The sequence below is a fragment of the Salminus brasiliensis genome, chromosome 18, assembly GCF_030463535.1.
Source record: "Salminus brasiliensis chromosome 18, fSalBra1.hap2, whole genome shotgun sequence".
NCBI classification, from domain to species: domain Eukaryota; kingdom Metazoa; phylum Chordata; class Actinopteri; order Characiformes; family Bryconidae; genus Salminus; species Salminus brasiliensis.
Window position 1 is genome coordinate 28,159,810 of NC_132895.1, and position 13,565 is coordinate 28,173,374.

The 13,565-nt window shown below is 38.1% G+C and overlaps 1 protein-coding gene across 4 annotated transcripts in view; it reads right to left on the reverse strand.

Annotated features, from left to right (window-relative positions):
• acsl6 (acyl-CoA synthetase long chain family member 6) overlaps positions 1-13,565 on the reverse strand; it is an 84,516-nt gene that overhangs the window by 24,353 nt on the left and 46,598 nt on the right. For all 4 annotated transcript variants that reach the window (XM_072662422.1, XM_072662420.1, XM_072662423.1 and 1 more), the window contains exon 2: positions 3,137-3,357. In XM_072662422.1, the coding sequence (XP_072518523.1) occupies positions 3,137-3,340 (204 nt within the window). In that variant the 5' untranslated portion in view covers positions 3,341-3,357. The remainder of the gene's footprint in view (positions 1-3,136; positions 3,358-13,565) is intronic.

A 13,565-nucleotide genomic window follows, 5' to 3' on the forward strand; every position in this document is an offset into this window, starting at 1 on the left:
CTTAAAAACAGGTTCTTTACACGCCCATCTCAATTACTTAATTTAATAAGTAATTTTAAGTCATTAGAACAGGGAATTCCAAGCGTAGCTTTCGGTTATCATTGTCGTTAATTATTTTAAATATTTTCTTAAGACACATTTTGTTTTCTTATGTAGACATTTGTAGCATAGCTTTTTATTATTTCTTTTACAGCTTATCATAACGCAGCGGCACATTTCTAATTTACCATTCTGTTTACACTAACTTGAGAATTATCTACAGTTTATCTACAGACCTTCCAGGTTTTCACAGTTTATGTGCTTCAGCCAATTGATTGGAGCTCATTCAATGTAATCACCCTAAATATTTGGTTTTAAAGCAAATAAATTAAGTCTAAATAAACATTTATGCTGTTGCCAATGGAAACTGAATAGCGATTGGTCTTTGCAAGCATAAAAACAGCACACTCAAAAAAAGAAACTGGACTGGTGTTGGGAAATTGTAGAAATTGATGTGTAGTGTTTGTGCAAAATAACCTATTTGAGTAAAACTTTCCCATTGCATATTGGACCATCAATTTGTATATTGGACATATCCTATCCTTTTACTTACCATGTGTGAGTCATGATCTGTTTAACCTTTGAACCCTATGTTTAGTTTTGAGTTATAATGTTACATAATTACATTATAATTATTTGAATTTACTATTAATAACTCATTATTTAGTAACTACTAATTATTCAGTAACTACTATATATTATTATTAACAAAATATTAGAGTAATAATATTTTCTAAAATATTTCAGTGAATAAAAGTTTTTATATTATTAAATAATTATTGTTTTGTAACTGTTTTAAATTATTTTGTAAGTACAGTTGACTAGTAATAATTCAGAGACTAGTAATTATTCAGTAACAACTATAAATTATTTAGTAACTATTAATTATTTATTACCCTTTATAAATGATTCAGTTACTACTAATTATTCAGTGACTGGTAATTATTCCATAACTACTATACATTATTTACTAACAACTCCTACTACTAATTATTTATGAACCTTTTATAAATTATTCAGTAACTACTATGTTAGTGAAACTAATATATAACATGTCTTTTGAGGGTGAGGCTGAAACTTCCGCTTTCTAGGAAAATCTTTATTTAGTAAGAGGACCCGTACAGGCTTGTTCTCAATATGCAATGCTGTACACTCACACATTCCTTTGAACAATGTTGGGACATACAATAATTATTCATAATTGTTTCCATTTACTGATACCTAAAGGTGCCAGGAATAGGATCGTTATACCCCAAAGATCAGTTAGAATATGACAGTTAAGTAAGTATTCAAGTGCCTTCCTGTCTTCCTGTAAAACCAGAGATTCCAGGGTAAAGATTAGGCTTAGTGATGGGGTTTTGGGTTAAGGTTAAGGTTAGTGTTAAGATTATGGCAAGGATTAGGATTACATTTTTGGGTGAGGTTAGGATTAGGGCCAGGGTTGGGACAGGTCTGGTCTGAAGTTCAGGTTTGGATTAGGAGGGCAAGTCAACCTCTTCAAGATATTAACTTGACTGTATTAAGATACTTCACCACTGCTAGTTCACATATGTGGTGTTGATATTTTCTAATAATCTTATTTTGTTAACCATTATTAGTGTCAAAGGCGAAGTAGGAAAGTACAAACTCTTCAAGAGATAAAGAAACAATAAAGGAAAACATGGGCCTTTTGCCCTATAGACCTCTGAAGTCAAGACACCATGCCCATATTAAGACCATTGGGTTTAAGTTGGTTTTCTCTATGAGAAAAGTGAATAGGATTTTTGAAAAATGAAGCTTTGTTGCTGTGCGGTACATTTTTGGAACTGGGCCCCTCTGAATTACAAACTCATTAGGGAGGTAAAGTTTGATTAATGTTACATCCATGCTACAAGTGAAACGAACAGTGCTGCACAATTCAAAGATATGAAAAAATATGAAACGGTATTAAAACAAGTAAACAAATAAACTTCAATACTTTTATATAACAACACCAATCTGCACTGTACTACTGCCAAAACAACTTACCTTTCACATTTATCAAAGTCTGCTGGTTTGTTCTGTTTTTCTGGTGACTGTTAGCTTGAATACATTTTCTTTTATTTTGACTTTCAAACAAGCCTAAAGCTAGTTGTAGTAGCTACAGCTAAAAGAATATAGTGGCTTTCATTAGAAACATACACCAGACAAAACGTATCAGGTTTGTTTAGCACAACAATTCTTTTAGAGTTCCTAATATGGGCAGGATGCTGAATATCAAGAGATCAAATCCTAGCAGTGCAGCTATCATAAAGGTTGTAGGTCAGTTGTTGGTGTGTTACCTCTAGTACATGTGTGCAGTTGAAATAATCAGCAACATGTTTGCAATATTATGTCTTATTGTTGATCAATTGATTCCATATGGGTGTCTGATATATAGTTTATTCATTTATTTATTTATGTTTTATTTATTTTTAAATATATTTCGCTCAATCACAAAGAATGGACCAATAGAAATGCTCCAAGAGTTGAAAAAGTTCCACTTTTCCTGTAATATCATTTTGGAGATGCAACTTTTTACATGACAGGAGTGATTTGATGTGAATATATTCTTACATGTGTCTTACAAATGTATGTTTAAATATATGTTACTATATCGCTGAAATTGAAAATGGCCAGGTTTCGATATGTTTGTATATGCATCCCATATACTGTATTTATGTTGGACATAAGGTTATTTCATATATTCAAATATATGTTTCATATCTGATTTCTACATATTGCCATATACCAGATCTTTAAATGGGATATATAATAGGACAGGCCCTAATACTTATATGAACAATAATTTACCTGTAGATCATGTTCCTGTGGTTAACTGAAACAAGCTAAGACACCTGTATAAATTTTGACTTGCCATTTTTGCAACTGAAAGAAAAAAAACAGCAGAAAGTCCAAAGTCTAGACTCTGCACTGTGGATTCAGAATATAAACTGGAGGTAACTGTAATTCATTACATAATTAACTAAAGGTGATTGTGTATAATCACGTGTAAACAGTAGAGAACAACCATAGAGCAAATCCCACATGTTTGCTGCTGTTATCCTAAAGTCTGGTTTAAAATAACCAGACAGCCTACCTCAACTTCTTCAGACTGGTGGCGGAGGTCACATGGCGGCGTGATGCCTCGAGGCCGTGTGGCCAGCCAGTATGCCAGCACGGCAGTCAGCGCACCCAAGCCCACCAGAGTGGAGGTGGGCAGCGAGCGGAATAACTGGCCCAGATCGTCTAGCTCTGGCAGCCGCAGACCCAGCAGCAGCTCCTGAGCCTGCATCTTCTCCATCAGCGTCGAACTCAGCTCTGCAGAAGAGTAAGAGAAGCAGGGAGTTAGAGAGTACAATGGTTGAACACATGTACAATGGTTGAACACATGCTCTTCAATGGGGAAGTGTTAAATTGGACACCATGTTATATGTGGAACTGAGAACACTAACTTAGTCGCTGTGTGACTGTTTGGGTGTGTCGGTTCCAAGTTTATTTGTAATTCAAAAGCGCCAAATGATATGTTAAAGCGTCATGCCATGAGAGGCCAGCTGCAGCTAGAGGAGGAAAAGGTCGAGAGAAACTGTACTATCGTGAAAGTATGAAGGAGTGAACACTGAGTCAGAATCTTGCTCAAACTTTGACTCTGAGTTGAGCCTCAAAAACATTCACGTAGTAAATGAGCTGCAGCTGAAACTGCTCTAAAGCTTTGTTGTATATTTAGTCTGTGGCCCCTCCCCCTCAATTTGTTTACTGTTAATTTCCATTTGTACATCAGGACCCCATTACATGACGTGGGAGGCTTTTTTTTTTTTTTTTTCTTCAATGGACCACTGAGCCCTTGCTTAGATTTGAACATGTGGTTTCCTCACACCTGAGAAGCAGCAGTTAGGTTCTCGTACAACTCCAGAGCTGTGCAATTCTACATAGCCCTACATAAAAACACAGTCGTGAGTAAATTGACCTGTCTGACTTCAAGGGTGGTGCATCTCTCTAACTTGCTGCTTACTGCATGTCAAGAAACAGGAGGTCATAAGCTCTAATCCCATCAACTCCACAGCTCTCCATGGGCAGGGCCCTGGCAATAGAAAAGCATCCCTGAGCTCATTTACTAATGTTTTTGAGGCTCAACTGCTGACTAAACTTTATCATTTAAGTTTATCTGCCTTTAAATGCCGCGGCCCTACTGCAAACCCAAGTATTTTCCTAACTGTAAATACTGGAACCTAAGTCTTTGTGTCATTATTAATCCTGAAAGGAACAATGCCTAGTTATAATGACAACAAACTACAAACTGAGACATAAGACACTGAGTCAAACATCTACCTTTTGTTTACTGAAGGTCTTTTTCATATCAAGAGCCTATTCATTTTTGGTGCTGCGGGAAATAAGATCCTGGCAATGCCACTGTTGGTGGATTAGTAGTATGTAGAGCTACTAGAGTGGTTATACCTTCTTCATGGTACAGACAGATGTATAATGGCTAGTCAAGGAGCTCCATGTTTCTAGAAATGTGACTTACTATAAGGATCCACTTCGAGCAGCATTTCTTTCTTCTAGTTACGTGATACCCTTTGAATTTGAGGGTGCAACCAATTCACATACATACACGAAAAAGTCACACTAAATACAATGGGCTTTCTGAGGTAAAACAAAACAAACAAAAAAACAGAGAAAGGAAACCATTAAACCAGCAAATGGCTAAAACAGAATCTGGTGAAGTGGTGATCTGAGTTCCACTATAAAAGAGGAAACATTGTTTAAACACCTGAAAGGAAGGACAGTAAGGTTATTCTCTTGTTTCCTGTGAACACTCAGATGAATGAAGACCAATCAGATGCAAGGCTAAAAACAGCCCATTAACAGCGGGCCAATGATAGTGAAGAAGAGCACACAGGAGTTCCCTAGTGGGATGAGTCAAAACTCTCTCTCTCTCTGTCTTTCTCAATCTGACCCACACATAGATATACAGCAACAACACCCACCCACAGCATGTGTGTGTGAACACAGCACATCTGCCTCTCTAGCACTCACAAAAATAATAAGGTGCTACAATGGGTTTTTTTGAGTGATGCAATAGAATGACCATTTTGGTTCCACAAAGAACCCCTTTTTTAAAGGGGATGTATATGTGTGTGTGTAAGGATTTTTTTGAAAGTGTAAAGACGTTGATGTAAGGCTTCATTACCACTCCCAAGGTTTTCCCCACTGACAGCTCTTTTGCAATAATGGTTAACCAAACTATTTCTTCCAAGGTATTGCTCAAAGAACCCCTTTCAGCACCTTCAGTGTCTCTCTTTTTAAGACTTGAAAAGTCAGCCATATGTTCATTTCAGCACATCTAGGTCATTGCAATGGTCTGGATGTTTTCTGTTCTTAACACATCCGACCTATATGTTGTTAGGCATAGCTTGCATGCATTCAGATATTCAGACACTGCCCTTCCACAGTACACAGTAGAGTAAGGGACAAGTCTTTTAGCATATAGACTCTGGATTTGAAAACCAAAGCAGATGCAGGAAGGAGGCCTAGGGATACTCAAGGTAAGGTGGTACAGTTGAGGAGCACCCACATCCCTCTCTAAACAAACTGCGATCTGTCACATTCCATCATTTGTATGTATTTGCCTTCCCTTCCTGAACCTCAGCTCAATATTTGGGCTGTTTAGTTACAGGGCCAGTGGTTGGGCTCTCCAAGGATCCTTCCTATCTGCAACACATGGTCTAGAGACCACTAGTTATGGCTTAGATGGTTTGCTTTTTGTTGGTGGGAAGCCAGGGGTTGTTAGCAGCATGCAAGAGGTTGACTGCTTATGGACCCAAAAAAGGATCCATATCACACCTGCCTTAGCCTCTCTTCATGGACAGAAAGTTGCTTGAAAGGTTTCCCATGGCAACAGTTGCAGAGAAACAAGCCAGGCAAAGACATGAGCGACGACATGGTGGTCCTCCCTGCTGAGCCAGTCTGCCAGGCTTCATAGACAGGGTTCTAAGATAAGCATTTTTGCCAAGGAGCTGTCTCGGTGCTCAACATTGAAGAGAGACCAGAGCACACACAAACATTCAAGAGCATAAAAGTAATATGTACAATTGGTGGGCCGAAAGTGTCATTGCAAACTTCTATGACCAAAGAATAGCCCCGCCAGTTTGTACAGAAGTCCTAGTGGTTACTGAATAATAGGCCGTAGTGTGTAATAAGCCTTCCTGCATTAAGGTGGTTAACCTGCAGTATAGAGACAGAGCAGTGAAAACACTGAAAGCCATAATGTCCAAGCTAACTATGAAGCTGAAGTCCAGGCTTCATATTTACATTTTTACTTAAATAGTGCTGCAGTTTAAGATGGGACCTAAGCTTAGTCTTTGATGGTCAATGTGGTTGAAAAGCTGGCCATCCAGGTGAAAACCTACACTATGTTGATGAGCCAGCTGGTTAATGCTATTTAACTAGCTCTTGACCAGCAGTGTTTTTGTTGTTGTTGTTTTTTTTTTTATTTGAGTTTGGTGGACTAGAATGAATACTATCATTTTATCAAACCACTATACACCAAATCATTATTTGTGAATGGGCCTGCTTAGACCAATCAGTGTCAACTATTACATTTAATACACTATAATATACAGGTCCTGTCTTATTCGCTCTGAAAAACCTGATTTTTTTTCACAGCCTAACAGAGCAGAAAAAGTGTTGATGTTGTCTAAGATATCTGTCACACCAGACTACAAAACGGATGTGGTTCGCAAGCTTTACACACCCACGCAGACAGTTACTCAGTGAGAAACTAGGAGAGACAGGCACAGAACAACAACAAAGAAGCACAGATTATTAACCATTTACATTTCAGCTCAATGCCTTTAAAGGGGCCACAGAATGTATATATTGAGCATCGTAAAGTCTTTGCTGTATAAACAGCAATCATGTGACTTTGGTTGGCGTGAAAAATGATTGGATGCGGTTTTACAAACCTGTTTACAACCCTGTTATTGTGCCTTAGAATAGAACACACTACTTCTCATTGTGTAGTCTCAGAATGATATGCTGTTAGCAAGCTAAAGAGATTGTAACAGGGTTCAGCGTTTAGCCTTGCCCCCACTCGCTTCCCTATGTTTGGCTTTCTGACGTTTTACCAGTTTAGTGTTTGAGGTTTGCGGTGTGTACGTTGTACATGTACGTTCGGTATCTCAGCATACAACTACGCCAAGGTAAATGTAGTTTGACAGTCTAGGGCTACTTTAAAGACCCCCTGTCGATAATATGGTCAATTCATTACTGACAGAATCACATCTGCTATCAGATACAGAAAGGTCAGCATTATGGTCATGAAGTCGACAATATCAGAGTGGTTGTATGCTTGGTAATACAGGTCATTGAGCATGAAGTTGTGTCGTATTTCAGTTTTGGCACAAACAGAAGGCATGCTTCCTGCAGTGTGCAGCAGCAAGGCTGACGGAGGCATTCTCTCTCTCTCTCTCTCTCTCTCTCTCTCTCTCTGTGTCTCTCTCTCTCTGTGTCTCTGTCACTTGCTCTTCACCCTCACACTTTCTCATGCAAGCAAGATAAAAATAGTCTTGCTCGATGCTTTGCTCAGTGACACAGCGGTTCAGACAGACCTACACAGCTGCCCTGCGGAAAACGCATCTCTGCACCCTGATCTAATTCCCACGAACTGTGTTTGGGTGTGAATATTAGCCTTATTATGAGGACAGGAATAGTATTGAGGTTACTCCGGGTTTAGGTCGTGTACAAGCAGTATTTGAAATGAAGGAAGTCATCAGCCTATGAGTAATATTTTCAGAAAGTGTCCAAAAATAGCCTCGCATGCTAAAAGTGATCATTCAATGACTCACTTGCTTTTGACAGTAACTGTGTTCATGTCGATTGCATGTTCAGGCATTTTTTTTGACGACACCTCATCCTTTTCCTCATTTTCTTTGAAATGGAAGAATGAGAATAATGAGTTTGCAACACTGAGCATAACCAGAACAGAGCTTAAAAACTGTCAAACGCCAAACTGTTTCATCACAGACTTGACTTGACGTAACAGACTTACACTTACAAAATGTACATCCACCCAGCCCACTGGAGAAGGCCCTAGTCAAAGCTGGTGACATGGACAGTGGCATATCACTCATGTGTCCAAGTCCACAGAAGGGGGATCAAACAACGGAAAAAAAACAGGGGATCAGCACTAGGCTAAAAGCTAACACTAGCTGATGTTGGCTTTTTTTGGACAATTCTGTCCATCGTAAAACAAACTAAACACACTTCAGAAGGGAAAGTACTGCCTTTGTTTTTACCTGTGAAACTTAAGAAAGACAAACCCAGGGACACATGTGGAGCAAGATTAAAGCTAACTTAGCTACAAGCTCTTTAGGTTGCTAACAGGACTAAACTCTGGAATAGTTGCAGTGTTAAAAGTATGCAATAATGTGGGTTCTGTGAGTCATACCAGTACTGAGCTGAGTACTTTTTTATGTTGTTGTTGTTATTGTTGTTTAGGAGCCCTTCATCAAAAGGAAAACTAGCACATTTCATTCTGAGGCAAAATAACAGGGTTGTAAAATGACGCCGATCTGAGAATTTCTGATCCCAACTAAAATCGCATTCTTTCAAAAAATTTCAATACACAGCGCCTACTCTCCGGCAAAGGCTTCTCGCTAGTTGTTGGAACACTTTTGTGAGCATCTGATTGCAGTCACAAACATTAGTGATGTCACATGATTCCTTTATGGATTAAAAACACCACTCAAAAGTATTGTCTAAATCTCACATTATTAAATCTTTGTTGAAAAATGCAAAATGAAATATATCACTACCAGGAAAGTAGTGATATATCTAAACAAAACTGATACTGACATCCAAAATGTTGGAAAGACAGGAGCCACTGTGCTTGCCCTAATGTCTCCTGTTGACCACAAAACAGCTGACAATGTATGAAGAGTATATATGAGAGGAAGAAAATCAATTGATGACCACAACAAGCAGAGTCCAACACTTAAAAGGTTCCTGACTGTTAACGTAAAATGCTTGGTGAACAATTTTGGTAATAGTAATTGATTACCGCTCCGATGCCGTAACCAACATATACATAAAAGAAGCATACTCTGTGATTCCGAACACTGTAATGGTACTGGCTCAGGTGACTCTTTTAAAGTAAGATAAATGATAACTGATAAAATAATATAAAAAAAAACCTTTTGTTGTCAATATAAAAGCAAGGGGCAGAGATGCTGTGGCACCCATGGAGAAGGTTAAGGGCTTTGCTTAAAGGTCCAACAGTGGCAGCTTATCAGACCCGGGTATCCAACCCACAACTTTGTGATCAATAACCCAGCACTCTAACAACCGGGCCATACATTGCCCACAAAATGTAAGCGCTATGCTAATAATCTACACTCAATAAAAAGTGAGTGCCCCAAATGTTTCCTTGAGCTAAACTCTACAAGAACCACTTTTCTATTAAACTATGTTCTATGGCTTTAAAGCACCTACACATATTTGAATGGTTCAATACCACTTTAAGGGTTCTTGGTAAAACCTCTACACCAACTCATTTACAAAGAAAATGTTTTTCCAAAACAGTTCATTGAAAGCTTCTTAGATGTGGTTCTTCTGTGGCATCATGCAAGAATCCTTTATGTCAGCGTTAACAGCGCTGGTCTTCTATGAAATATGGAACATTCAATGTTAGAGGTTGAAAATTATGATTGATGTTTTTGCTAAAGTATGGTTAGGGATGGGGTTAGTAAGTATTATTACCTAATTAACTACAGTATATGTGAGAAATCACATTTACATGGAGTTTACAAGTTTGAGTATGTTTCCCAGCCAGCATACTCATGTGGAGCTCAAATGGGTGGAACGTGGGCTAGGTGGGTTCCTAACTCATATTGAGTTAAACCCTCAAAAAAACATTTGTTCAACTTGTTCACTGTTTATTCCACTATTCCCATCTGCAGGTTAGGACTCTCCCTATCTCACTGGTGGAGGCCTTCTTATTCTCGGACTCCTGACCATGGAGGACTGTGGTGTGTGGGGTTTTTTTTTTTACAAAACTTGTTTCAGTGAGCTGACTGCAAGCAACAGCCATCTAGATGTGGCCTCTAAGGGTTAAGGGGAACTTCTCTTTCCAAGCACTGTTTCAAAGAAGTAGGTCCCAGAGATCACTTCAGTTTTTTTTGAGTGTGTATTTGCAGATGGTAGTTGCATAAGTCAACTGTCATATCCATGACTTTACTGGCAAGTTCCACATTCATTTTAACACACCAACTGATGACCAGCTATACCATGACATTGCTCAATTACTGGCAAGTATCTAAAGAGGTGACCATTTGGCTAGTTTAAGGGAAACTTCCCTGTCCACTTCCTACCTCATGTAAGTGAATCCGACAGTGTTTGACATTACCCTCGACACAACTGGGAAACTCCTTGAGCGTATGTGACGAAACAAACAGCTGGGGCTATTCGGGTCTGCAATCCGAATGGGTTTCCTCTTAAAGCAGTGACCTTTGTGATACAGTTAAGTCACACTTCTTGAAAATCAATCTCTTCAGTGCATGATTTACAGGCAGTTAGTCTGAATATTTAAATTTAGTTTAAACTCTTTCCAGTTGTTGGTTTTAACATTTTTTTTTGATAGTAAAACCATAATGGTAGCTTATTAGGGGTTAAACTGTATAAAAAATTTAAACGGATACCAGTGCTGATACAGAAGCTGGAAAATCCCCATAGCTGATAATAGTCACATATTATTTTTTCAGATTTTATTGTTGTACATAAGCAATTGTAATGAACCTGGGTTTTACTGACAGAAATGATTGTCACTTTTCTGAAACACAGATATGCAGAAATTATTTCTTAACGATTTATAGTTCTGTTAATTGACACTTTATTTTAAATCATTTTGTTAGTTTTTTACATTAACATTATTTTCATATTTGACGTTAAGTTTGAATGCCCTGTGTTTAAATTAACTAACCTGTCACACTTTGATATAGTTAAACATCATAAAAAAACACATTTTTGTCTTTTTTGATATTGAAGCAAACTTTAATTTGTTATGCAGCAAGCTGTGTAATTATTTATTATGTAAATACCTTTTAAAACTACTAGAATACTACTCCACTACGACAATGGTGTTCAATCAGTGGGACAGATGTTGAGTAGCATTGTTAGGCAGTCATACAATGCATTTATTGAATTGAAAATTATTTAAAAATATTTTTTCAATGTAAAATAAAACTTTTGTGACTTTGCTTGGAGCAAAAAATGCTTTTAACAACCCTTTTTACCACCCTAGTACTTTGCCACAGAATGAAACAAGCTAATTTTTTAATCTGGCTACACTTCCATGTACCAAACTCTTGACATTCAGCTATGCCAAGGAAATGCCTTTAAACAATTAGGGCTGGATTTTCTGAAAGGGACTAGATTCTAAAATGTTTTCCTGGATATTTGTGTGGGGGTTTTTTTCCTCTTGTGTTTACCAGAACATTGGTGTTGCACATTAACAAACAGCCTAAGCAAAGTGCGATTGCTCCATTACTTAGTTACACTATTTATCAATATATATATAACGTAACTATGTTAACATTGACATACAGTGCATGCACTCTATTTGTGCTATATATCAATATCTAAGCTCTGAGCTTCATCTGCCCTTCCTTATTCGACATAGTGAGGCGTACGTTGTTTCTATGGCAACCAGTGTGGATATGCAGGCAAAAAGAATGCTGTTGCCTCAGTAATATGCTTTCACAATTTTCCGATCATGCAGTGCATGTTGCTACAATACCAGCTGAGAAAATAATCGCCATTTCCAGAGCCCCCTTTCTCCACCCTCCCCCAGTATGCTTTTAGAAGGTTGTCAATACATCTTCTATTGTCATCTGGTCCAGCTGAGCAGCATCCCAGGCCAAGGTCACACTGTTGCACACAGCTCTGACCAATTGTTACCCAACAAAGATCTAAATGAATCTTCTGGGTTCTTCTAACCATCAAATCCAAACCATTACTAAAGATAATCTTTTGAAGTTTTTACAGGCACAAAACAATACTTGCATTTATGATGAATAGACCAGAGGAAGTGGTCTAAGTTTGCTTGGAATCATAAATAGCCTACAAAGTGTTGTATATAATACAATAAAGGGTTTCGCTGCTCGTTACACTAGCTGAACCCTTTTTATTGCTACATAAACCATTTTAAACCAGTCATAAGGAAGAACCATTTAACCAGGCAAAGAACTCAAACTGCTTTTCGCGTTGTCATGATTCTATATACACTGGAACCAATGTCTTTTTATGGTTACTGCTAAAACCATCAATACATCTTTTGCTGTCATCTGGTCCAGGTCAGCAACATCCCACACCAAGGTCACACTGTTGCACACTGTCAGTTCTGACCAGCTGTTACCCCATAAAGACCTGAATGAATCTTTTTAAATCTAAACCTTTTCTATGATAATTGGACCAGAAGAAATCATTCAAGCATACAAAGGGTACAATATAGTCCTGAAAATAAGGTTCCTGGACTCCACAGCAGAACCCTTTTTGTTGCTATATAGTCCCATTTAAAACTCTTCAGTAATGGTAAGGAATCCTGTTTATCAAGGGACCTGAACTCATTAAGAATGTCTTATTAAGTTATACATTCAGAGGGTTCTTTGAGCTGTGTATACTCTTGATTTTACTAAAGAACCCTTACACCTTTTCCTAAGGTTGTATTGTGGGATTGCGCATTCAGAAAGTTCTTTAAACTGTGTAGAATCTGTAAAGTGAAAAAAATTATGGTACCCCTGAAAATAATGTGACCAAATGAACATGTTAAATCAAGGTGTGTCCACTAATTAGCATCACAGGTGTCTGCAATCTTGTAATCAGTCAGTGGGCCTGTATATAGGGCTACAGGTAGTCACTGTGCTGTTTGGTGACATGGTGTGTACCACACTTAACATGGACCAGAGGAAGCAAAGGAAAGAGTTGTCTCAGGAGATTAGAAAGAAAATTCTAGACAAGCATGTTAAAGGTAAAGGTTATAAGACCATCTCCAAGCAGCTTGATGTTACTGTGACTGCAGTTGCACATATTATTCAGAAATTTAAGATCCATGGGACTGTAGCCAACCTCCCTGGATGTGGCCGCAGGAGGAAAATTGATAACAAATCAAAGAGAGTGATAATACTAATGGTAACAAAAGAGCCCAGAAAAAACTTCTAAAGAGATTAAAGGTGAACTTCATGCTCAAGTCATCAGTGTCACACCATCCATCAATGTTTGAGCCAAAGTGGACTTCATGGGAGACAACCAAGCAGGACACCATTGTTGAAAACAAATCATAAAAAAGCCAAACTGGAATTTGCCAAACTACATGTTGACAAGCCCCAAAGCTTCTGGGAGAATGTGATATGGACAGATGAGACAATAATGGAACTTTTTGCCAAGGCACATCAGCTTTATGTTCACAGATGGAAAAATAAAAATATCAAGAAAACAACACTGCCCCTACTGTAAAAAATGGTGGAGGCTCTGTT